The following is a 23,422-nucleotide window of genomic DNA, read 5'->3' as shown; positions in this document are numbered from 1 at the left end:
CACACACTTCCTCTCTCTCTCTCTCTCTCTCTCTCTCTCTCTCTCTCTCTCTCTCTCTCTCTCTCTCTCTCTCCCTGTCCCTGGGCTGGCTTCCATGGCAGCTGTTGCCAGGCGCTCGTTGGTTGGTTACGGAGAGACTGCGGTTTATTGGTGCATTTTTAACAAGGAAGAGTGCAGGACAAATAAAATAAAAGCCTCTAGCAAATTCTGCACTTCCAGCAGTTTGTCTCCTATAAAATCTGAGTTTGAAGGAAACAGTTTCTTGCCTTCAGGTGTATCCATGTATTCCCTTTCATTTCTCCATGACAGTCATAATGTCCTTCCTGCCACCTGATTTCTGCTGATTTGGTGCAACGTAATGATCTCATGCTGCTTGGCACTTTTTCACACTGTAGTTGTTTTAGTGGTAATAACACAGGGAATCTCATTATCTCCCTGTTGCAAGATCATCTGTTTTTATTTATTTTGTTACCTCAGCCTTTGCAGCAAACAGACTTTAACTTGAAGATAATCTTGGTTGAATAAAAGTTCATCAGGTTGTAGAATGGTTTTCTCTCCCAGCTTCACAGAAGCAAAATCGAGCTCCAGCAACAGGTGCAGATGTGCAACCACAAAAACAACATTACAGTTTTTTGTATTTGTCTCCCAGTTTGAGATTTTGTCCATGAGAATATGTTTGTGTTTTTAGAGCTGCCGATATTTCAAGCAAGACTGGTCTTTCAAATAGGCTTTAAGGCAACTGTATGTCACAGATAGACCTGTTCTGCAGAAATGCTTGAACAGGTCGTGCTTTTGTGTTTTTACACAAAAGCACATACTGCCTGTTTGTCCACTTTTCTGTTGTCCGCCTATAGTAATAAAAGAAACAAAATTAATGTCTGTATTAACAAAAATCACTGTATGATACATGTACTTAATTTACAACAGTCCAGGACAGTCCAGTGTTACCTTTTCCCATAATTCCCTGCTGTCTCTGCTCTCCTCCTCAGGTTCGGGGTGTTTGAGTTTCTCAGTAACCATGCGAGGGATGAGTCTGGCCGGCTGGACAGCACCAGAGGCCTGCTGTGTGGGCTTGGAGCTGGAGTGATGGAGGCTGTTGTTGTGGTCTGCCCCATGGAAACCATCAAGGTATATTACCAACTGGTCTATGGTCTATGATTCTTGATTTGATTTGTTTGATTTGGGTGCCCAGTTAACATCAGCTTACAAGAAACGTTCCTACATCACATTGCAATTTGTGTATAGCAAACGTGTTCCTAAAGAAGATCAGGTATTATGCAAACAAAGTATAGTGCAAGTGCTTCCAAGGCTTTACATGTAACATGTGCCACATAGAATCCACCTTTTCTGAAACATATGTCAGGACTTTCAGAACCATCTAAACAAAAGAATTAATCAGAAGTAGAAGCAATTATTTTACTATAAATCACAGCTCATCATATAAAGAATAAGGCTTAAAGGAAATACTTGAACCTGGGCAGATGTTGCTTATTCTAAAGCAGTGTCTGTCAGTCATGCAGTCTGTTTTTGGAAATGCTGATTTTGAAGATTTGATAGCGTGACCCTGCACATTCCCTGAATTCAGTTTCATTAGAAAGTACACGTCCCTTGACAGAGAGAGCCAGACTAAACTTTGTCGTCTCTCAAGTGGAAACAATAATAAAGCTCTCCTCATTTTCTGCTTTGGAGCTGATGATCATCCTGTCCCTGCTTTATCTCTCAAGGTTAAATTCATCCATGACCAGAGCTCAGCCAACCCCAAATACAAGGGCTTCTACCATGGAGTCCGAGAGATCATCAGAGCACAAGGTAAAGAAAAGCTTCAACGCATAGAATTGACCTGAAATCTACTGTTCAGACAGGGTAATGCAGCTGAAATCGTGCCTTTAATTAAAAAGTGTACCTTAGATGATGATGTGTACTAAATTTGAGGAGAACCTAATGAATTCATCCTCTTTGGCTCTGCTGCTTCCTGCCTGGCAGGTCTGAGTGGGACATACCAGGGCCTCACAGCCACTGTCCTGAAACAAGGCTCCAACCAGGCTATTCGCTTCTATGTGATGACCTCTCTCAGGAACTGGTACAAAGGTCAGTGTGTGTGAGTTTGTATGTGTGTTTTGTCTGTTTATTAGTGGAGGAGATACTTGAACAAGAAACCAACAATGAGTCAGGGTTAGAAAATGAGTTGCGGCCTGCTGCATAAGTGCAGTCATACCGGCTGATTTGCATTCTACTACCAATACTGAGTGCAACTGAGTGCTTGTCTGCACTTTCACTTCCTCATTCTGATGCAGCTAGTCGTTTGCTTAACATGCTCTATCCATGTCCTCAACAGAACACACTATTTATTTGAAACAATTAAAATTTGGTCTGTGTACTGTGTGTGGTAGGTTTCAACAAATAACGAAAAATTAGCTATTGTGTCACCCAGTGTGTCTTTAACATGTATGGAACCACTTAAAATGAGTGTGCACACATTCAGACCAGACGTAAGAACGATCTCACGGGTTTGATCAAACTGACTTTTGTGGGAAGATAAATGCATATTTAAGATCAGATTGGAACATATCACTGTTGTCCTGTGAAAACCTCTCAAGGATTACATGCTTTTCTATGGGCTGAGAAAGTTGTAGGACCTCTTGGGCTTTTGAAACCCTTTCAGACCCCATTGGATAAACTCAAAAGTACCTGGTTGTCAAACTAAAAACAAGGCGGTACACTTAGTTTCTGAAAAGTTGACATTTTGGAGATACAAGGTTTTCACCCGACAGTGATGATATGGACTCTCCCTTTGTAAAACAAGGCCAGTGTCTTTACTTTCATATTACAGTGCTGACCTCTAGTGGGGATTTTAAAGATTGCTTTCACAAATTGCTGAGCGTAAGCATTAAACAAGTATCCAGACTTGTGACTCTTACTTACTCTTATGTCATGTCCTTTCCCTAGGCGATGACCCCAACAAAGCTATTAATCCTGTAATAACTGGACTGTTTGGAGCCATAGCTGGAGCAGCCAGTGTGTTTGGAAACACTCCCCTAGATGTCATCAAGACTAGGATGCAGGTACAGACCACAACATGATGGCTATTACAAAGCATGTGTTCACCCATACATGTTTTCTTTCCTGGTCTGTTTACCAGAATTTGTCAAGTTGTTGCCACCTATTGACATTGATTAGGAATAACAAAGCTATTTCCTTTCTTTTCAAGGGTCTGGAAGCACATAAATATAAAAGCACACTGGACTGTGCTGTTAAGATCCTGAGACATGAGGGCCTAAAAGCGTGAGTACACCTCTACTCTGGTTAATGTGATTTAACTTTATAGGGTCGGTGTTACAGCCAGCGTGTCCCCTTTCATCAAAGGGAGTTTCCATCTCTATCAGTCTACAAATGATGCTGTTTCATGTTCATTGGCCTTGTTTTAGCATCATTCATTCTGGGCCTCATTTCCTAAAAACCTATATGTGTTCCTTGAAGCATCTTCATTATCTCAACTGTTTCTAAAAAGCATAGTATGTAATGTCATACATAAACAAGGTTTGGGCCAGCCTTTGTGTGCCCTTTGGTGAATTTGAGTTCAACCTTGATATCAAACATACTTAACAAATTGAATTGAAAAACAGTGAAAAACAAATAAACAGACTAAATCTATGAATGATAGCCTAATGAAACCTAACAAAGCTTTGATCTAACCCAGTGGTTCCCAACGTGGGGTCCAGGTACCACCAGGGGTCCTTGAGGGGGTTCCAGGGGGTCCCCAGCAAATTGATGTAGTGTTAAACTTCAGCATTATTTCATTTACAAGAAGTTAATACAATTAGAAAATGTAGAAGAATAGTTTCACTGTTATCTCTCTACCCACAACACAGACAGTCATGGAATTCTGGACAAAATCATATCTAACAATAAAAATATTCTCAGATTTGGGTCCAAGAGACAAAATCTCATCAAATGGGTCTAATGTGTACTAAATTAGGGGTCCTTGATATAGACTGCCAGTAGCCTATTATAATAGACCAGACATGCCATCTGTATTTTATAAGAATATGCTGAATGACATTTCAGCATGTAGGACAGACGTGCCTTTTCCCAATGTCCATATTCACCTCTCTCTCTCTGTGTCTCTCTCTCTCTGTCTCCCTCTCTCTCTCTGTGTCTTTCTCTCTCCCCCTGTAGTTTCTATAAAGGGACAGTTCCCCGGCTGGGCCGTGTGTGTCTGGACGTGGCCATAGTTTTCATCATCTACGAGGAGGTGGTGAAGGTTCTGAATACGGTCTGGAAGACAGAATGAGACGCTCAAGGGCCGCAGAGGGCAGCAGCTTCCTGCTCCCCAGCCCTCAGGCACAGATCTGAGATCAGTATACCTCCTTCCTTAACATAAACCTAGCCACTGAGGGGGTGCAACAGAGAGCTGAACTTAATATGCTAACCAAGAAGTCAAAGAACTCATAGACAGGGGCTGCAGACGAGTGCAAGCCCGACCGTTAGAGAACAGAAGCTCAGTCTTGGTCTTGGAGAGCTGCAGTGTGTGCCAGGCTTTGTTGATGCTCTAGCACCAAGGCACCTGACAAGACCAGGAGTGAAGAACATTATCATTTTTACTCATTCACAGCTGTTTTACTGATGTTTACTGCAAGTATACAGTTGTCATACTCTATTTTCTTGAGTTAGTGTTGCTCTCTGTCTCTTCCTGTGTGCCTAATATGGCTTGAAGGCCAGAGGAGCCACATTGCAGTTTACAGTCACATAAACTGCAATAACTTCCATAACTAAGACAAAGCCTTTAATGATTTTGTGTTTATGATATGCCAATTATTTTTATACAATGCAGATTCTAATTTAGTTTACTACCAACATTATAGTTTTATTGTAAAGTATAATATATTTTATTCCGGTGCCAAATGCCAAACCCATTATATGTATGAAAGTGTGTTCACCATACACAAGAGTAGCCTAATGATCTTACCAAGAGAAGAGCAGATGGTATTATAATATGATTCAGAACATATTGTGACATACGTTATCAATATATTTATTGAAAGTTGAATGTTGAATATCTATATGGTTGGGTGCTGTTGCCTTGTGCAGTGTTAGGTTTGTAATCACATCTGGGTGTAGAAGTGTTTTATTGAAGATTTTAGGAAAATATTTAACTTACTGTGTCTTTCACTGTGACTCTAAATGACCCAACAACACTGAGTCAGACAGACGAAGTAACCTCAGACCTCGTTGTACCTTGCCATGGAGGCACTGCAGCACATCACTGCTAATGTTTCAGGTTCCTGCTTCCTGAAGACGCCCTGCCTTGTGTGTCTTGTTTAGATCAGCAGCTCTGACAGATCATTGAGATGCTCCATACAGAGATTAAACAGTTTTCCATTCCACATACAGTACATTCCTTACATACCAGAAGCTGTTGTCAAACTGCTCAAAATCCATATTCATTGCTGTTCTGTTTTGGTGCCATGTTTCAGGGGTTGTTTTCACTTAAATTAGTGGCTCAAGAAAAAGTAGAAATTAGTGGTTCTTGAAACATTATTGTTTTGCTACTGATTAGGCGACCGGACCCACAGGGTCCATCAGACATAAGAAGAGGCAAACCCTCCATTATCAAATCAAACAACAAATGGGCACCGGAGAGCTCATTTCCAGTTTAGACATAACCGCCTGCTAATTTTTTCCAAAATTTGGTACAATGGTAGAAGGGCAGCCCTAATGGCCACTGAACAGATATAGTGCTTACACCTGTGGTGTTGCCATAATCGGCTAAAATGCTTAAAAGTGGCAAAAATGTGTGTGTATCTCCTAATGTGAAACAGGTTGGTAATGGGGTATGGAAGAAATTATTAACTTTTGGTGAAAATCAGACATGTGGAACTGGCAAATCTTGACAATTGCATAGTGCTGGCGGAGGTATGCACTCTACTGAGTGCAATCTGATTATTGTTTTATTATTGCCTCACTCATGTGCCTTTTGCTATTCTGTTCTTTGGTAACTGCTACTAGAGAATTATTCTCATCTGTTTGTATTTTACCGACTTAACCAAAGTCTTTAATCTTATTTATTTGTGATTTCTGGGGTCCAATTGTGTTGTTTTGTTAATAATAACCAATTGTTATGTGTTGTGTGTGTTCTTGTGCCATTACCGGTAATGTGAAAACAGTATTGCTGTAATGATCGTGTTAAAATAATGATGGATTTTACTTTTCCCCATTTGGTTAGAAATTAAGTTTATCAATATTTTGTATTTGCTGTTGCTGTCTCTCTGGTTGGCCAAACAAAATGCTTGTGTTCCCTGCTGCCAAATAGCTGAGGCAGGACGTTATTGTTATTGCAAATGAAAGTCAATTCATGCCCAGGGCCGTGTGTGTGTGTGTGTGTGTGTGTGTGTGTGTGTGTGTGTGGCACTCTGTGGGTTCTTTATGACCAAGCTTGTGCAATAAACACCCCCCCCCTTGTCCATGCTTAATCTAAAGTCTTTTTGTTGTAGGGGGATTTCGAAACTCATTAAAATAAGCATCTGACAACGTGAATGTTAGTTGTTGCTTTTATCCGCTCATTTCTCTGTTGTTCTGCCCTCTTGATTACAACAGATCATGTTGGGACAAACCCTGGGGGGCAGGTAGGGAGGGATCGAACAGGGAACTCATTGTTCCAGTCTTGGCTGATGCTCATGTAGGGTGATTCAACTGTCCATCTCTCTTTCTCTTTCTTTCTCTCTCACTCACTCACTCACTCACTCACTCACTCACTCACACACACACACACACACACACACACACACATACACACACTCTAATCCAAATCCCTGGTGCCCCAGTGTTTGTTGTGAAAAGGAATGTACAGTGCTCTGCTGAAGATGAACTGAACTAGGGGGTGAGGACAGTGCGTAGTGGACAAAATGGACTGAATTGGGGGGTGAGGAAAGTGGACAGAATGAACTGAACTGGGTGGGGTGTGTGTGTGGGGGATAGAGGACAGTAAGACTCAGTGGATGAGGGAAAACAGAGTAGCAGTCACCAATAGGTCAATAACTATCAATTTACCAGGAGAGAACGTGGAATGACAACATGAACCGCGCACCCACTGGCAATCCCATCACAGAAATCCAAGACAGTACATGCCAAACAGTGAGAGGAGAAACCTTATCGGTGTAGAATCTATCTTGAACACTAGGGGGTGCTGTCCTAATGTTATGTTACCAACAGACACCATCATCTGCTCTTTCTGCCAGAGCCTCAGACACATCTGTCTCTCTCTCTCTCTCTCTCTCTCTCTCTCTCTCTCTCTCTCTCTCTCTCTCTCTCTCTCTCTCTCCCTCTCTCTCTCGCTCACACACACACACACACACAGAAAAATTAAACATAAGATGCAATATTATAAATTAACGACAAAATAGTAAAATATATGTAATTTACAGTGTCATATACAGTATATGTTTACAGTCAATACAATGTTAATCACAATGTCTTGAATGATGTAAAGCTGATATGATGAAGCTCTCTCTATTTCTCTCTCTCTCTCTCTCTCTCTCTCACACACACACACACACACAGCGGCGAGAGAGAGGCCTCCCCTCTCTTCATGACTGTACAATAGGGCTTTATTAACAGGGTCAAAGCTGGGCCCGTCGACCTCCCTTGATCCTACCATCATCACTCCCTCCTCCTCTCTGTCCCGCCTCAGCGAGTGGATGGATTGGTCCAAAATATCCCGAGCTGACGTGACCCTAAGACATCTCTCATCTCAGTCTGGCAGACATCAACACAACTCAGCCTCGAGATCATCTTTGAACTCAAGGGATGAAAGGAGACGCTTCCCTTTCCAGTAGTGGCCTTATAGCCCCATACACCCCCGTCTGCTCCCCAACACTCAGGCTAAAAAATAATGCAGATTGTCTTGTGTCTTTCTCCTCCTGATGCGCTTTTACAGTATCCATCCATTGCTCAGCTTCTCCCCCGGGAGCCACCATTCACTCAGGACCGGTGAAGGGAAAGTAATGTTATTGTTCTCCGGTCTTTCTCTGCCTCAATAGGGTGGATGCTCTTAATTCTCCGAGATGAGTGGAGCACATTTCTTGCTGCAGCTTAGTAAAGGACCTCTTCACCTTCTGCAATGGCTGCTTACTCAATAATAACTTCGTCTCTAATTGTTTTTTTTCCCCTCTGTTTTGATATAAACTGGTTACGCCGCTGTCCGTGGTGCTGAATTTGATATTCTGATCTGGAGATAAACCGATCCAGATGATTTGAGCGTGAATGATAACTACAGCGAATATATTTCTTTTTTGCTTTGTGGTGTTTTGTAGCAGTGGTTTAAGTCGCGATAATGTTTTGAATTTCTTCATCTGTCCGTTCTTGGTCCCACACAGTTTTGGAAATAGCGCAGGTGGCGTCACTAAAAAACGTTCTTATTATAAATATTGGTCTTATTTTTCTGTATTTTGGGGGAGTTGTCCTATACTATCCTATACTTCAATGTGTTTTTGATTCAGATTTTCCCTAGAATTGGTAACTAACAGTGGGGCTGCTAAATGGCTAAGACGAAATAGGCTAAATACTGACACTCAACTATTGTGTTTCACATATTGCGCAAGCGATAGAGAGAGAGAGAGAGAGAGAGAGAGAGAGAGAGAGAGAGAGAGAGAGAGAGAGAGAGAGAGAGAGAGAGAGAGAGAGAGAGAGAGAGGACTGGTACTGTAGGTCTCTCCAAATGACCACCCCGACATAAGCTCTAAGGGGCGGTGTCCGATAGAGGGATAGAGGAGAGTCGGTGAACCCAAAGGCTCCACTTTTACGCATCAGTGGTTCATGTAGGTGTTTGTGGAGATCCGAGGTGTTTTGAAGTGGTTTCTTTTCCGTCGTGACAAAGACCATGTTGCTCTTGGATTTTATATAGACACCACCACCAACAACAACAACATATCTTATTTATAGACTAGCCTACTTCAATTTAAAGCGTCAATCAGAGTGAAGGGTAGGGTACACCGGCACAGTGTGTGTGTGGGACAAGAGGATCCAAGTGTCCCGAGAAGTTTCCGTGATGGGAGCACATGGATGGATCTCAGCGCGTCTCGGGTTATTTGTGTGCGGATATTTAGCGCTTTTCTGCGGGGTAATCATCTCACAGGCTGAGGCGGGCTGCGGGGAGAGGGAAAACCCGAACTGCTGCACCGGCCGAAATAACGAATGTTTCGAGTACACCAGAGAAAAACAGTCTGCTACTGTGATACCTACTGTCAGAAAACTGGAGACTGCTGCGAGGACTATCAGCGTGTGTGCCAAATATCTGGTGAGTTGCTTGTTGTGTACAAAGTGGTTTCGGTCGCTGGTATTTGTCACCAGGTAACCTCACTGATTGTTTTTTTTTTCATGACCAGTTCAGGTTTTGGAGGCGTGTAAGCTGCAAGTTCAAGGAGAAAAAGCACCTTTCACCATGTAGATTCCAACTCTGTGTTTTCCTGCTGTCCAGTGATGCCTGTTCATTGTTTTCCAGCTTGAGCCAGAGATGGTTGGCACAGAGGTGACACGGAGACAGTGAGACATACTACACATAGCTGTCTCTATTTCGCCCATTATAGCTGTTTGCTTTAAGTAGCCAGCCAGAAATGACCAAGTCCAGGGTGGAGAAGCATCAGCCGTTGGTGTGTTGATGTCTGTGTGTGTGTGCACGTGTGTGTTTGGGAGGCTGTATTTCCTATCTTCCACTGGCAGGTGATATGTATGTGTTTACATTTGTAGTTTTGACCTTTGCCCTTTGCATCACAGCTTCAACATTGAGCTCCTTGGCCATGAACACAGTGAGTGATGGTGCTTGGCGGGTGGAGTGCGGTGGGGTGGGGTGGGGGGTCTGGGATTTAGCATTCATAATAGAGTCACAAATGAGCCTGTCAGTGTTCCCCTCAAGAGCATATTAACTGGGTAGTATAAAGTACATTTTGAATCAAGAGATCAAGGTTAAGATCACTGTCCAGGGAGATTATCCTTAAAATGTGAGTTTGGGAAACTTCTTCCTCTGTCTGAAAGCTTCCCAGTTCATCCTGGCTGATGCTATAGGGCAAACAGAGAGATGGACACCATGGGAACAGACTGCCAAAGATGGTCAGGATTACAGTGGAGCTGTGTCTGAGATGTGACAGGGAGGAAGCACTCCAACCTGTAACTAAAGCAGCTCTAATGTTGGAACATCTCAAGTTCACATGGAGCGATTATCTGTGTGGATACACTCAGAGCAAGACCCTTGTCTTAAGTGCACACTAACAAGCACCTATCAGGTCAATCCTACAGCCAAAGTGCACTTAAAACACTGCAGGGATCCCCCCTCTATTTAGGTACATTCAAAGTATACATAGTGAACCTTTGTTTGAGTGCTGACTCTGTGCAGTGATGTGAGCAGGCTGGCTACCCCAGCCGTCCAGACTCGAGCCACTTGCTTAAAACGTGCACAAATATACTGTGCTGGCAGCTGTACTGCAGTTTAATAGACTTAAGTGTTTAGGGCAAAGATAACTGAACCACCTGTTATTCTCAGTGATGATCTGGCAAAACCTCACTGTATAGGAAGGAATACCGCACACTCTAAGCTCCAGTTTGTGTTTTTTTACTCACCAGCGTTTCAATAGGCAAGCTGTCTTCATCAGGGTATTCCTTCCTATTTAAGGTGTGCTTTTATTCTTTTTTTTATTGAGAGACCCTCACGACATCACATATCTACTTTCTAGCCAAAATCCAATCAGTCAAAGAGGCATGTTGACACAACATTTATCATCCAGCAGCCAGCTGAGTGGATGCCAGGTTTAACTTTACAGAAGAAACACAGGACCCACCTCAGGTCAGTGTTGAGTCATCACTGCACTGTTTAACAGCAGCTGGTCTGTTAGAGGTCAATTAACGGCTGCCATGTGTATTGCCTGACTCACATGTCAGACCATCCAGACTGAGGTTGTTATTAACACCGTGGACCTCACATGTCTCATACAGCACAGAAAACTGTCACAGATCTCTCTCTGGGACCGGAGTCATACAGTGGAGTATCCGCAGGTGTTATGGATTTGATAGTATGCTTATGAAATACTACTTCCCAGATGAACACGGTTACTGCTCACTATTCGCATGACCAGCCTAATAATCAAAGTTCAGAGAGTATTATATAGAGAGGGAGACCCACAATGTGTTTTTATGGCTTCAGAGGCTTTGAGGGGGAGTGATGAATATAAAGATGAGAGTGATTGACTTCTGGTTCTGGTGTTTTCTACCCATTTTTGTCAACTTGGCCGTGACCTTTGAACCCTGTATGGCTCAAGAGTGTGACAAGACGCTGAGGAAAAAAAAAGCACCTTGGCTCCCTCATTAGCAACACGTGTACTTTGCTGTATTCTCTCTCTCTCCCTCTCTCTCTCTCTCTCTCTCTCTCTCTCTCTCTCTCTCTCTCTCTCTCTTTCTCTCTCAGCCTGCAACCTGAGCATCTTTACAGTATAAACAAAGCATGTGTCTTATGACTTTGGCTCTATCAAAATGCCCCTATGTTTTCACACCCCACATTAGACTCCATCTTTATCTGAACCTGATCCTGCGACTCTGTAACGCATCAAGGAGTCTGTCTGTATACTGTCTGTCACAGTCTGTAATTAACGGCTGTCAGCTGTAGGAGAGTAAAGGGCTTGGAGTGGGTGACATCAGAGGAGAGACAGAGAGACCGGCAGTCTGTTTGCACCCCACGGACACCAACACTTAAAGCGTCTTCAGAGTGATACCGTTATATCCAGTTACATCATTCAAATGTTGTGTTTGGCAGGAATGGGTGTTGTGTGTAAACAGTTTGGAGGATCTGCCTGTACACTTATCTCAGGAATAGACAAGTGATGCAGAGGTCAGATTTTATTGCTCTGTTATGGGCTGCAAGATATCAGCTTAACACAAGCAGTTGTGCTGGTGGAGTGCGTAAAGGAAAAAACAATCCACCCCAAAAAACTTTAACACTGCTAAAAAAAAAACAACAGCTGTTGGTGATGTGCCTTGGATTTCTGGGCCCACTTTGTTGTTTGGTGATGTATTTTTCTTGGCCAAACGTAGATGGCGTGACATCATGTTGAGATATTTCCAGCTCAATATCAGTGGTAAACATCAGGCTTTGGTGTCAGCCCCTCACACAGCAAGGGCTTCTTTCTAGTGTCTCCATTTTGCATCAACGTTCAACAGTCATACAGGGAGAAATCCATTGTAGAAGAGGCAGAGAGACCAATTTCTCCACTGAACAGTAGCCTCAATAGACCAGAATGCAATGCAGTTACGTTTTGAGTAAGGGGCGAGACTCTCACCTTTTCTCAAGTGGAAAACCTCACTATCTTGCTCATACTATGCTATGGCTATTGCTATTGCTCCCTCTGCCTACATGTATAACCCACAGCTGAATGTAACAAGTTCAGGCATGGGTTGGTATGGGTTGTTGAAAGTCATTCTGGGAAATGTAGGAAAATCACCAACTGAAGTAGAAGTAGACGAGGCAGGTTGAGGGAAAGTGAGTACACCGAAAAAGGTAATTTACAACACTTCATCACAAAATAACTCCTGGAATGCCGTGAACATCACAGACTGATGGTGTATAACAGTGAAAGAGTACCCGAGGGAGGATTTTTCCTTTAAAGCTTTGAATGTTTGTTGATAATTTGCTGTAGGAGTGCGCCTGTTACCATCACATTCTTTTTTTTCTCCACTTTACAGTAAGTCTCACATTAAGATGATTGCTCATTCCTCTTAACAGACTCTAGAGATCAAACTGGCCCATAGGGGGATGGGGTAGCTCCTCTCCTTTCCTACTGTGGCATCTGGTAGTTCTCACTTCAACAGGAAGACGTAGCCTCTGCCTCAGATTCACCAGAGGTTTGCTCATCATTCATCCGCCTCTCCTCTTCTCCTCCAGGCACTTCTGGTTCTCTTCTTTCCCTCTGGGGCACTGTATGTTGTCATGCCGTGATGTTTTCTTCGTTCCAACTCCCCTCACTCCCTCTTTCTGTCTTGCCTTCCCACATATCCCCTATGTGACCTGCTTGAGTAGTGAACCCAGCTGGGCTGAAACTGGCCAGCTGTTGTAGTTTTGGGATAAATTGATTTTCATCCAATTTCCTGGTACTGCATGCACTGTATTAGATAGTCCTGATAGCAAATTGGTCTTCCTTCTTCTCACCTCTCCATGGCGAGTAAATGTTCAAATAAAATTGCATTACATTTTGAATTTAATTCATGCCGAACAACATAAATTACATAAGTTGATTGTGATTTGGGATTGACCATATTAATGATTCCCTAAAGGGATTTTTCTTACATATGATGTTGAAGAGGGTTTAGGAAGCATTTCTCTATAAAACAAATGGAAAAATGTGTATATGGATTTTCTTTTTGTTCTTCAAGTTATTTTTTATCCAGAACTTGGCTAAAGCAGTCTGGATGTGCAAACTTCCACACTTGTGTACTTTTAGCTTTCCCATTTTTGGATGTTGCCACAACTCTGAGCTTTTGTCATGTAAAGTTCACTTCTCTGACTGTTGGTTCTTTTGAGTTGATCTAGTGAAAAGAGCACATCTTTTGATTCATTGTATTCTTTCGATTCCCTGTTGTAAAGGAGCGGAAAGTCACTGCTCACAAGACACAGACTAACAGGAGCTGACTTGCATTGTGGTTTACAGCTACAGTATGTGTGCACCTGTGCAGTGCAGTTGATATTTCTTATGTGTTTATAACATCTTTAGTTTTTATCATGATGCTATGATAAAGTGGTCATGCATGCCAAATGACAGTGACTTCCTAGCTCCTACTTTTTTTCTTTTTTACAGAAAAGCTGTCTCAGCTGTGTTTATAATGAATCTTTTTAATTGGTTGGTTTGTTCGGCTGCTCTGCTCGAGGTGTCTACAGGAAACGTTTAAGTAGTAACCTGTTATTATGGTTTAGTCTCGTGTCCTTCACCCCTATTAACAGGCTTATGGTTCTACCCTGTGTTGTACAACATTGTAAGGTTTGTCTAATGGGACCAGGCCACAGTTCCTATACAGGGCTGAGGGGGGGGGGGGCTGTGGAGGTTTTGAGGTGCCGTGGTCCCCTTGTAGAGCAGCTGGACATCTGGGTCCCATCAGAGGAGGTGGTGTGGGGGGAGGAAGGGGGTGGGGGGTGGGGAGGTGGGGGGGTAGAGAACCAAAAAAAGGAGGCAGATGGGGAGAAAGAACAAGGGAGAATGCGGGACAGAATGATAAAGGGAGAAGAAGATAAAGCAAATTGGGAGGGCAGGTCTGATAGCAGGTCCTTAAGTCTTTTGTTATGAAACCCTAAAGTGGAAGCAGAACTCAGGGAGAGAGAAAAAGAAAGCAAAGGAATGCCAATCTTCAAGGTTTTGTGGGCCATTTCATTTAAAAGATAGTGAGCTATTTATCTCTCTGTAACAAGTGTGACTTGAAATTGTCTGCCAAGTTAACAGATAAAGGAGAGGACCTTGGATACACATTCGTTGGTTTGGTTCACCAACTCTAATGACATTTGCCTGAAGCTGTGCCAACTGCCAAGAAAATTGGCCACACGGCCGTGAACTCTCTCCAAGCACGTCCACTTCGCTCTCCTTCTACCTTTCTCTAACCTTCTCTCACTTCACTTCACTTCACTTCACTCTTCACCACTTTTTAACCACAGCAGTCTCAGTGTAAATCACCCTCTCTACAGCTATTACACTTAAAACTTTGCAAATAGTTTTGGATGCCCAAAAGTCCATTAGGGAAACATGTTGTCTCCATTCACTTATAGAAGTCTTCTTTGAGAGGAAACTTTTTAAAGCACTTGAAAACACTATAAAATACCAACTGGTGTGAAAGACAAAAGCTAAACATGCTGACAACGAATGCCAGTTATTTTCTGTATTGGGGTCAGGGGTCAGAGGTGGCGGCATGCTTTCCAATGGGGGACTTTCTCGTCAACAATGGGGACAGGGGACAGCAGTGGCTCAGTGGGTCAGGCTGTGTCAGACTGTCAGCAGGGTTATCATGTGGGTGGTGGAATTGCTGCACCGGTGGTACCAGAAAAAGAGCAGGGACCACCACAATTTGTTAATTACCTTCTGACCTCTGGTGGCTCAGGGGGTTGAGACTTCCAGACTTAGTTCCGCTTGTGTGTGTGTGTGTGTGTGTGTCAGTCAGAGGGGTAATACGCCCGTTTCCCCTTGGGTGCGGGAACTAGCTGACCCTTTCAGTCACACCCACCCTGTTTGCCTGCCCTCAGCAGTAAAAGACCTCAACTGCCGCCAACTGCCCTGCCTGCCTGCCTGCATGGGTTTTTCCTCTACGAGAAAAGAAAACCAGCAAAATAAAAGCTGGCCAATGAACTTCTGAGGATGTAGAGGAGGGAAGGAAAGGCGAGGGGACAGGAATAGGGATAAGAAGAGGAGGAGGAGGCAAGCATAGGAAGCTGATAGGACTGTGGTGTCTGGTTGGATTGCACTCTTCAAGCGTGATGTCACTCATACAAGTCTAAAGGTGTATTTTGTATTTTCATGCCTGTGTATTTGAGAGTGATGATTGACGGTAGAACTAGCCCAAGGGGGGCGGGTTTATCTGACAAAAATGGTCATTGGTGTGTGTGTGTGTGTGTGTGTGTGTGTTCATGTGTGTGTGTGTGTGTGTGTGTGGTTATCTGGGAAAGCCGAGTGTCAGGTGGGCAGCACTAATGTGCAGGAATGCAGAGATTCCACAGTGGCTTTGTGGATCGGCTGTGTCACTGAGACAGACCGCCCCCCCCAACGGGACCATGGGAATGAACAGAACAGGCGGCACCTTGAAAGCTCTCTCTCTCTCTCTTTCTCTCTCTTTCTCTCTCTCTCTCTCTCTCTCTCTCCCTCTCTCTCTGTCTCTCGTTCACACACACACACACACACACACACACACACATGCTTATTCACTTGCAGCATTGTACTGTGGGGTGAGTGTGTATTATGAAGACAGAGTGAGGTAGATTAGATGGCGAGAGAGGATTAGATTCAGTTATGGTATATTTATCCTCTCCCTCCCTATAATTTCACCAAGAACATCTAAGAGGTTCAAGCTGTGTGCACCTGCTTCCATTGTACTGAACTTTTTATTGTCTACACCGAACAATTCAGATGCTCAACATCACTAATATCAGACTCTATAAAAAAAGTCATCCCAGTGTTTCACGCTTTTGCCTTTTAGATTGCTTGTGTGTATATATGTTTGTTTATTTATGCATTTGTATATTTGTGTATTTTGCAACTATTTTGTCCATCTCAGCTTCTGTGTTTGTATGTTTATGAAGTGTGCCTTTCCTCCCTAAAACAGGGCTGTTAAATGTCTGTTTGCAGCTTTTAAATCTCTGTGAGACCAGGCCAGATTACCGCTGGAGACTCTTGGCTTTGATCAGAGCAGCCATCTAACTAATAGGGCTTCCTCCTCCCCCGATGTAATTGGTTAAAACAGCCTACTGAATGGGAAGCTTGATTGCTGCTGCTGTGTTTATTTGGTGTCCCGTGTGCATATGTGCGTGTGTGTGTGTAAGTGTGGGCCTAAGGGAAACCAGATAATACAGGATGCCAAATTAGCTTCCTATTTGAATGGCCCCACACATATGACCTGGGTCGCAGACTTCCTGAGTCTGGGTTGTTGATCTGGAATTAGCAGATGGTAATGACCCAGTCACTTGCTTGCCACCCACCTAAACCTACCTGAATAACTGTTCAGTACTTTATTTATGCAGCTCTGTATTTGTGTTTCCCCTAATGCACCGACCTGCACAGCATACATCTTACAGCCCTTGTCACTCCTAAAGATTGATGATGCACAGATTAGGAGAAAGTCTAGAACTGCCACTGGGATGAAGATCAATTCATAATGTGGAATTAGACTGTCAGTCATGGTAGCACAGCTGGAAAGCGCTCATCCGATGCTCATAAAGATATTTTTCTTTGCCCTCTGTCACGCCTCATGCCTTTAAATCTTTCAGAGCTGAAGCTCCTTTTACCTCCCCATAATTTACTTCACCTTCACTATCTGTAAAGCTCGAAAATCACAGAGTGACAGAACCTGAAACAACCTAAAACAAGAGGCTTCAGGTGTTCTTTATTCGTATTTTCTTCACATTTCATGATGTTTTCTCCATCTATGGCCTTTACTTTCTTTCTTCTAGGGATGTGGAAAAGTCTATTTTTTCATGGTTGACAAGTCGGTTGGTTATCTGTAGTAAGTAAGTAATCGACTAGCTGGTGTATACAAAACGCCAAAATTCAACATAAGCTTATTGGGCTATTATAAGCATGAACTGTGCCTTTTGACATGTAAGACGATCCAAAATATTTAAAAATATTTATACATCCAAATGACAGTGATGGCCTACAGACCTAAGAAACAATAAGGCTGAAACTTAAACATGCAAACAATTAAAGAAAAATAAATAAATAAAATTGTCAACACATCCTCATAAACGACTAGTCAACTGTTTTGGCACATCCCTACTTTCTTCTGCCATGTGTCTCAAATCCTCAGCTGATCTCTGTGCCTCCCTGCTTCCCCAGCAGCCATTGACTGTGTGGTGGGATCATGGGGTTCCTGGTCATCGTGCACATCTCCATGTGGGGTCGGCAGCACAGAAAGGAGTCGCCAAGTGTCTGTTCCCCCTAGAAATGGAGGCACACCCTGTCCTGACCTCAAACAGCGTCGAGGATGCTTCGGAAACAACGCCATATGCAGCACTGCTAAAGGTGAGGCGCTCTCTGTGTGTGACTACATGTGTACATATATGCACGCAGACCTGTTACATATCAGTTTGGTATTTCAGTATTCTCTGAGGTAACTCTTGTTGACAGTTTGCCAGTTGGCAACATATTTGCACACATCTGGTCCAAAGTCTTATCTCCAGCTGCACTACTTCAAATCCATCTGTTAAGCTCTATACTGTTGAATCACTTTCCTGGTAATAAAAGACCAGAACCACAGATAAACTTCCAGGAAAGTTCAAGATTTTCATGGAAAAATAAGTACCACTGCCCCTCACATCAGTTTGAGTCATCCAACAACCCTGGATTAGTCATATAACTGGGATGAGGTGGTATGGATGAAATGTGGGATGTGTTTGTACCTCTGCCTGTATCTGTTTATCACTGAGAAGATTCTCAGCAGCGGGTAAAAGAGCTAATCTAAAAAATGAATGGCTTTAACATGTTGCTTTTGTCATCTCCCCTCTCCCCCCCTCCCTCTACTTCCAGAGGTGGCAAAGATCCTGCCTGATTCTTTCAAGAGGAACTTCAAGGACCCTTGGAGGCGACCACACATGCTGATGAAGGAGGAGAAGGCCAGGTAGGGCCTCCGTTAGCAGACAACAAACACAAACACAGTTACAGCTGAATTGTGTAGTGTGCCAAATGATTGTATGTAGATATTTGTCCAACAGTATTTTGCTCTGGGGCTGAGAATTTTAGCAGCTGAAGGGCTTCATTCCAAAATGCCATCTATGAATTTAGTATAAAAGTTACTACCTAAAATATATCAGTTATTTAAAAAACACAGTTGATTTCATCCTCAAAATCATAACTACTGATACTCAGACCACGATATGCTCTACATGCCAGCAATCATTTTGTGTGAGAAAACTCTCACTTTTCACTTTTTTCCAAATGGTGGCTATCTAATTTTGGAATGAAACTCTTCAGTTGTTGCCTGTTCTGCCAGCTCCATGGCTGTCCTTCAGCTCCTCTGATAGAAATGGATTTTACTCCAAGTTCTTTAGCTGGTATCAATTTGTTTCAAAGTTCATTTTAAGATCAACCTTTGGCTCCAGCAGATTAGAGGAGGGAGACCAAGGCCAAGGTTGCCTTAACACACAGAAGCTTGAAATTGCTTTGACTGTGGAAGATAAACCCTGCCATTGTATATTTGCATCATGAGTTGACCTTTATTGATAAGGCAGCAGTAATCCATGTAAAAGGTGAACCCTCCCTGTATGGCCGTCATCTTTGATCTGAGCTGATTGCGGATGGGCTCAGCGCTGGAACAATCAGACATCAGGGAACAAAATCAAGGCCGGTTTCCTGACAGCCCACAGCCTTTTACACAGATTAAAGTGGACATCGGATACCTTTGTTTTGACTGAAACACAAAGCATCAGAGGATTGGAAGTGCATTACTCATAAATGTGAGCCATTAACCATGGATGACACAGAGTTAGGCTGATTTCACACAGACATCTGCTGCACTGATTCCCCGGTGTTGTCATGGAGAGTGACCCAGGAAATGAGGCTCTGAGATGGTGTTAAAATGACATGAAATGACGATCAGTTGTTGTCTTTGGTCGATGTAATTATCTGCATGAGTGAGTTTCCAAGAAGGTCTGGAATATTTGGAGAAGGCTCGGAGGCTGTAGTAGATTTAGCAAATGAGGTTTTTGCTTTACTAGTAGAGGCTTAACACAGGATTGCACTACAATTTTTCAGATTTTAAGACCTATTGTGTGTTTTTATATGGAACAACTTTCTTTTAGTGGTGTGAATGTGTATTTTCATTATTGTGTGCAGGAAAATCCACAGGGGAGGACAGCATTTTAGACTACAGTAGGTTCTGCATGAACAAGCTGAAGCATAATGACGGGAAGAAAAAAAAGAAACTTAAAGGAAATCCCCAGTCAACGAGTGTGTGTGTGTGTGTGTGTGTGTGTGTGTGTGTGTGTGTGTGTGTGTGTGTGTGTGTGTGTGTGTGTGTGTGTGTTACAGAGCCCTATTACACTTGTCATTTAAATTTTCAATATCCATAAAGCATAACGATGCGATTATACATTCATGGATATTCATTTAAATCTATATTTGCTGTATTTTTATCGATTTACCTCACTATCTGTTTTCATTGCTTATATTTATTGCTTCATTTATGCACATTTTGACTAAATTGTGCCCAGACTATATAGAAAACCATCAAAATGCAAGCCTGAACACTCCAGATCAGGCCCAGAAGATGAAATATCAACTGTCATTGAATGTGTCCTTACATGACCCCATGACAAAAGATATTTGCAAATGTTAGTAGGGCACAGAGTCTTACGGAATCATTCTGAGAAAAACATCTTTAGGAGTAAAGTTCATATTTCCTTTGACAAAACATCCCAGTGGGGATGGTGTTTAGTCACAACTGACTGAATCAGAGACAAAACAAATACTGCGCAAGTTCAAAGTAGCTGCCAGAGAACACAGCGAGTTGGAAAACAAGACTTTATTATTGTTTCCTATGCACAGAGTGAGCTGTGTTGATATTAGGATACTGCAGGTGACCGGGACCCTGCTGGAACACCTTCAAATGGAACAAATCTTTTATCATCTTTTGTCTGGTTAGAGTCACTGATCAAGCATACCTTGGATTGCTATTTGTTTTCATCAATCCAGCCTGGTTGGATCACTATAACTCTTCAACTTACTACTTCAAGGGCGAGAAAAAGGAGGAATGCCTTTTTGGAGTGTTTAAAATGGGCCTTTAATTCTACGGCTTCATCTGGAAATTTACCATCTGCTTTTCTCTTGGTGATGTTTGTAGTGGCATATGTGAGTGAATGATAACAGTCCTAAGCTTGATCCAAAAAACAAGATACTGGTTGTTGTGCTCTCAGCTACAGTGTTGCGTGAGTGGCAGCCTGTTTTCTTCTCACTCAGACAGACAGGATAACATCTGTGTTTCTGACTGCAAGCTGTGTGATTTGGCTTTGCTTTACACTGCAGACCCTCTGTATGTCTGCATGATTTAAGAATTAAATAAAGTGAAAAAGAGGTGATTAATGAGTTCTATCAAAGCTTTATCAGTAGCAACCATCTATTTTTGACACTTTTCCCTTCTCTCTCTCTCTGTGCCTGCAGTTATTGTGTGTACCTGCGGGTCAAGCAGGCCAGTGCAGCGTGTAAACTCAAACTGTGGAGCGCCCAGCTGGTCAGAGAGAGACTGGTCTGTGCCGAGTGCCAGAGTGATGCCATGTCAAAAACAGACCGCTGTGGAGGGGACGGCCTCGACAACACCAGGTGAGCCACACGCCACAAGTAAACCTAATGGCATCTGTATCAGTTATGCTCCTGACAGCTGTGATATTTGTTTGGGTGGCAGCAGCCGAGAGGTTAGAGTATAGGGGTTTGTGCCACTTTGTAGCCCCAGACTGGCTGGAAAACACTATAGGTAGGGAAAGATAATGAGCAGTGCTTTCCCTTTCTTCAACAACTACCATCAAAATGCCCTTGAGCAAGGCACTTTACCCCCAGCTGCTCTCCAGACTGTGGTTGGACTAGGTGTGAATGTGTACGTGATGCGACGTGTTGCTGAAAGTCAACATTCCCTGTATGAATAAAGGCTATAAAAATCAATTATGAGCATATTTCCCCCATATTGTAGTTGTTGTTGTTACATGCCTGGTACCAGCATTTTCTGATGTGTTTATTTTCCAGAACGTTCTGGGCAGCAGCTTCGGTCCCCGGGTGTCATGGCTCCTGGGCGCGAGAGTCTTCCTCCGAGGGCTGCCGGTGTCCCCCCTACTCTGTGCTGTTTGTGTGAGCCGCCATGCAAACCCTCACATCCACATGCAGGGACAAGGTTGCCCCCAACAACTCCTGCTAAACTGTGGGGAACCCTGCCAGCCAAGCCAGACCCTCCATTCCAGACCACTGGATGGGTAACTCAAGGAGATCAGCAGTGTCCTGCCACTTTTTCCTTTCACCTCATACTCTGTACTGTATACACTATTACTAATAAGCACACAGAAATTCTTGCATTTAACTTCATATTTTACAGCCACATTGTGTACTTTTTCTCCTCCAAAGCACAGCGACGTCTATATGCCTTTTTACCTCTGAATCTTTGCTATCTACCTCCATGAATGCAACTGCATTTGATTATGCATAATGTATAAATATATAAATATATTATTTTGCTTTATACATTTTCTACTTTTGATTGTTTATGTGTAATGTATATGTGTCTATATAGCTATAGTTATTTGTATCCACCAGTGTAAACACCAAACAACACTGGCTGCACCCAGTCCAAACCCCAATCCAAAGGGTCCTGATTCACCAGTGGGTCGGAGCTACTAAAAACTGCTTTATCCTGCTTTAAGTCGTCTCCCTAGCTAGAGTCCTTGATTCAACATGTTTTGTCCCAATTAACCATGATAAACAGTTCTTTTCATCAAAAACATTTTCACCAGCAAATCAAGTTGAATATCAGGTATGATCAATTGATTCTCAGGTGTTTAGATTGGTGTCTTTGTCTCCCATCAAGCTTCCTCTGCCATGTCTGCCTCCTCTGATGGTCAGTCGCTGATTTTTATGGTTAACTATAAAGTGACTTACAAGTGAAATCTATCCAGTCTTTTTTAGACGTAATACTGTAGGAGAGGAAAAAAAAGAGCCATTTAACAGAATGAATTTCAGTGTGGTTCTCTCTGTCCTACATGTCCGAGACTGAAAGCAACTGCGTTCTAATTTTGTTTTCTCTTACTCCCCCCACCTCAAAAATCCCATTATCTTCACAAGGGAGTTTTATCAGCAAAGCATCATCCAGTATAACTCAGCTCTGTGCCCTAGCCAGGCCAGATAGCCATTTCACTCCCATTTCTTATTAACAGAATCTCCTCCCTGCACTCCCCAAAGCTTCTTGAACAGATACATGTGTCCTTCTGACCTGCACTTCTTCTTTTCCTCCTCCTCTCTTTCCTCCTCTCCTCTCCTCTGCTCTGCTCCTGTTGTCTCTACTGTGACCGGGAGTCTCTCTAGCAGATACTGCAGATTAACCGCAGCGTTACTTTCTTGACTAGAGAACAGGAGTCAGTCAACTGGCTCAGTACCTTCACACATCTCAGTACCACAGATGTGTGCAGTACAGTCCAGGAAAAGGGCTTCTCTCTCTGGAAACCTGTGACCCTCTCTCTCTCTCCCAAGTCTTTGTCTGTGTTTGTGTGTTTATTTATTTTAAAACAAGTGATGATTTTATTAGTGCAACACAGCATACTCTTGTACACTGTCCATTAGTAAAAATAAACAAATATACTGTCACTTCTCCATCTCTTGTCATATTTTCTGATGTGGGTATTTCATTTTATTTTACTTTTTCAGATTTTCAGATCAGACTTAAGATTCCTTTTTTTGAAAATTTGTGTCTTCGTTACATAGGCTACCGTGACTTACACCATTCAGAATATCATCAAAGACCACTATTAACATTGCTGGCTTCTCCCCCCTGCAATTACTGCTGTGAACACAGCAGTGCTAAGTATATCCTTAACGTTTGACCAGTGTTTACATGCAGCAATTACAGTTAATAGGGGAGTCCAGTCATATGTATGTAACATAATGCAAACATGTATCCATCAACATATTTTTGTTACATTCTTGGCATTTCTTCCTGTGGTGCGAATGGG

At 42.8% G+C, this 23,422-nt stretch overlaps 2 protein-coding genes across 2 annotated transcripts in view; both read left to right on the top strand.

Moving 5' to 3' along the window:
* LOC139647873 (tricarboxylate transport protein B, mitochondrial) overlaps positions 1-6,512 on the top strand; it is a 19,446-nt gene extending 12,934 nt beyond the window's left edge. The window contains exons 4-9 of the mRNA XM_071523864.1: positions 990-1,128; positions 1,725-1,809; positions 1,984-2,088; positions 2,947-3,062; positions 3,209-3,282; positions 4,177-6,512. Of these exons, the coding sequence (XP_071379965.1) occupies positions 990-1,128; positions 1,725-1,809; positions 1,984-2,088; positions 2,947-3,062; positions 3,209-3,282; positions 4,177-4,291 (634 nt within the window). The 3' untranslated portion in view covers positions 4,292-6,512. The remainder of the gene's footprint in view (positions 1-989; positions 1,129-1,724; positions 1,810-1,983; positions 2,089-2,946; positions 3,063-3,208; positions 3,283-4,176) is intronic.
* Positions 6,513-8,733: 2,221 nt separating this feature from the next.
* On the top strand, positions 8,734-23,049 carry LOC139647895 (somatomedin-B and thrombospondin type-1 domain-containing protein). Its single transcript, XM_071523899.1, is given in 6 exon segments — positions 8,734-9,200; positions 9,203-9,292; positions 17,559-17,744; positions 18,249-18,339; positions 20,877-21,035; positions 21,453-23,049. Coding segments are annotated over 6 exon segments (789 nt in total). The 5' UTR covers positions 8,734-9,043; the 3' UTR covers positions 21,559-23,049.
* The last annotated feature ends 373 nt before the right edge of the window (positions 23,050-23,422 follow it).

The sequence above is a fragment of the Centroberyx affinis genome, unplaced genomic scaffold (assembly GCF_046629955.1).
Source record: "Centroberyx affinis isolate AG114_WGS23_722 - 3 ecotype Tasmania unplaced genomic scaffold, CSIRO-AGI_Caff_v1 ptg001129l_1, whole genome shotgun sequence".
NCBI classification, from domain to species: Eukaryota; Metazoa; Chordata; class Actinopteri; order Beryciformes; family Berycidae; genus Centroberyx; species Centroberyx affinis.
The sequence above is the reverse complement of the archived record's forward strand: the minus strand, read 5'-3'. Positions and strand labels throughout refer to the sequence as shown.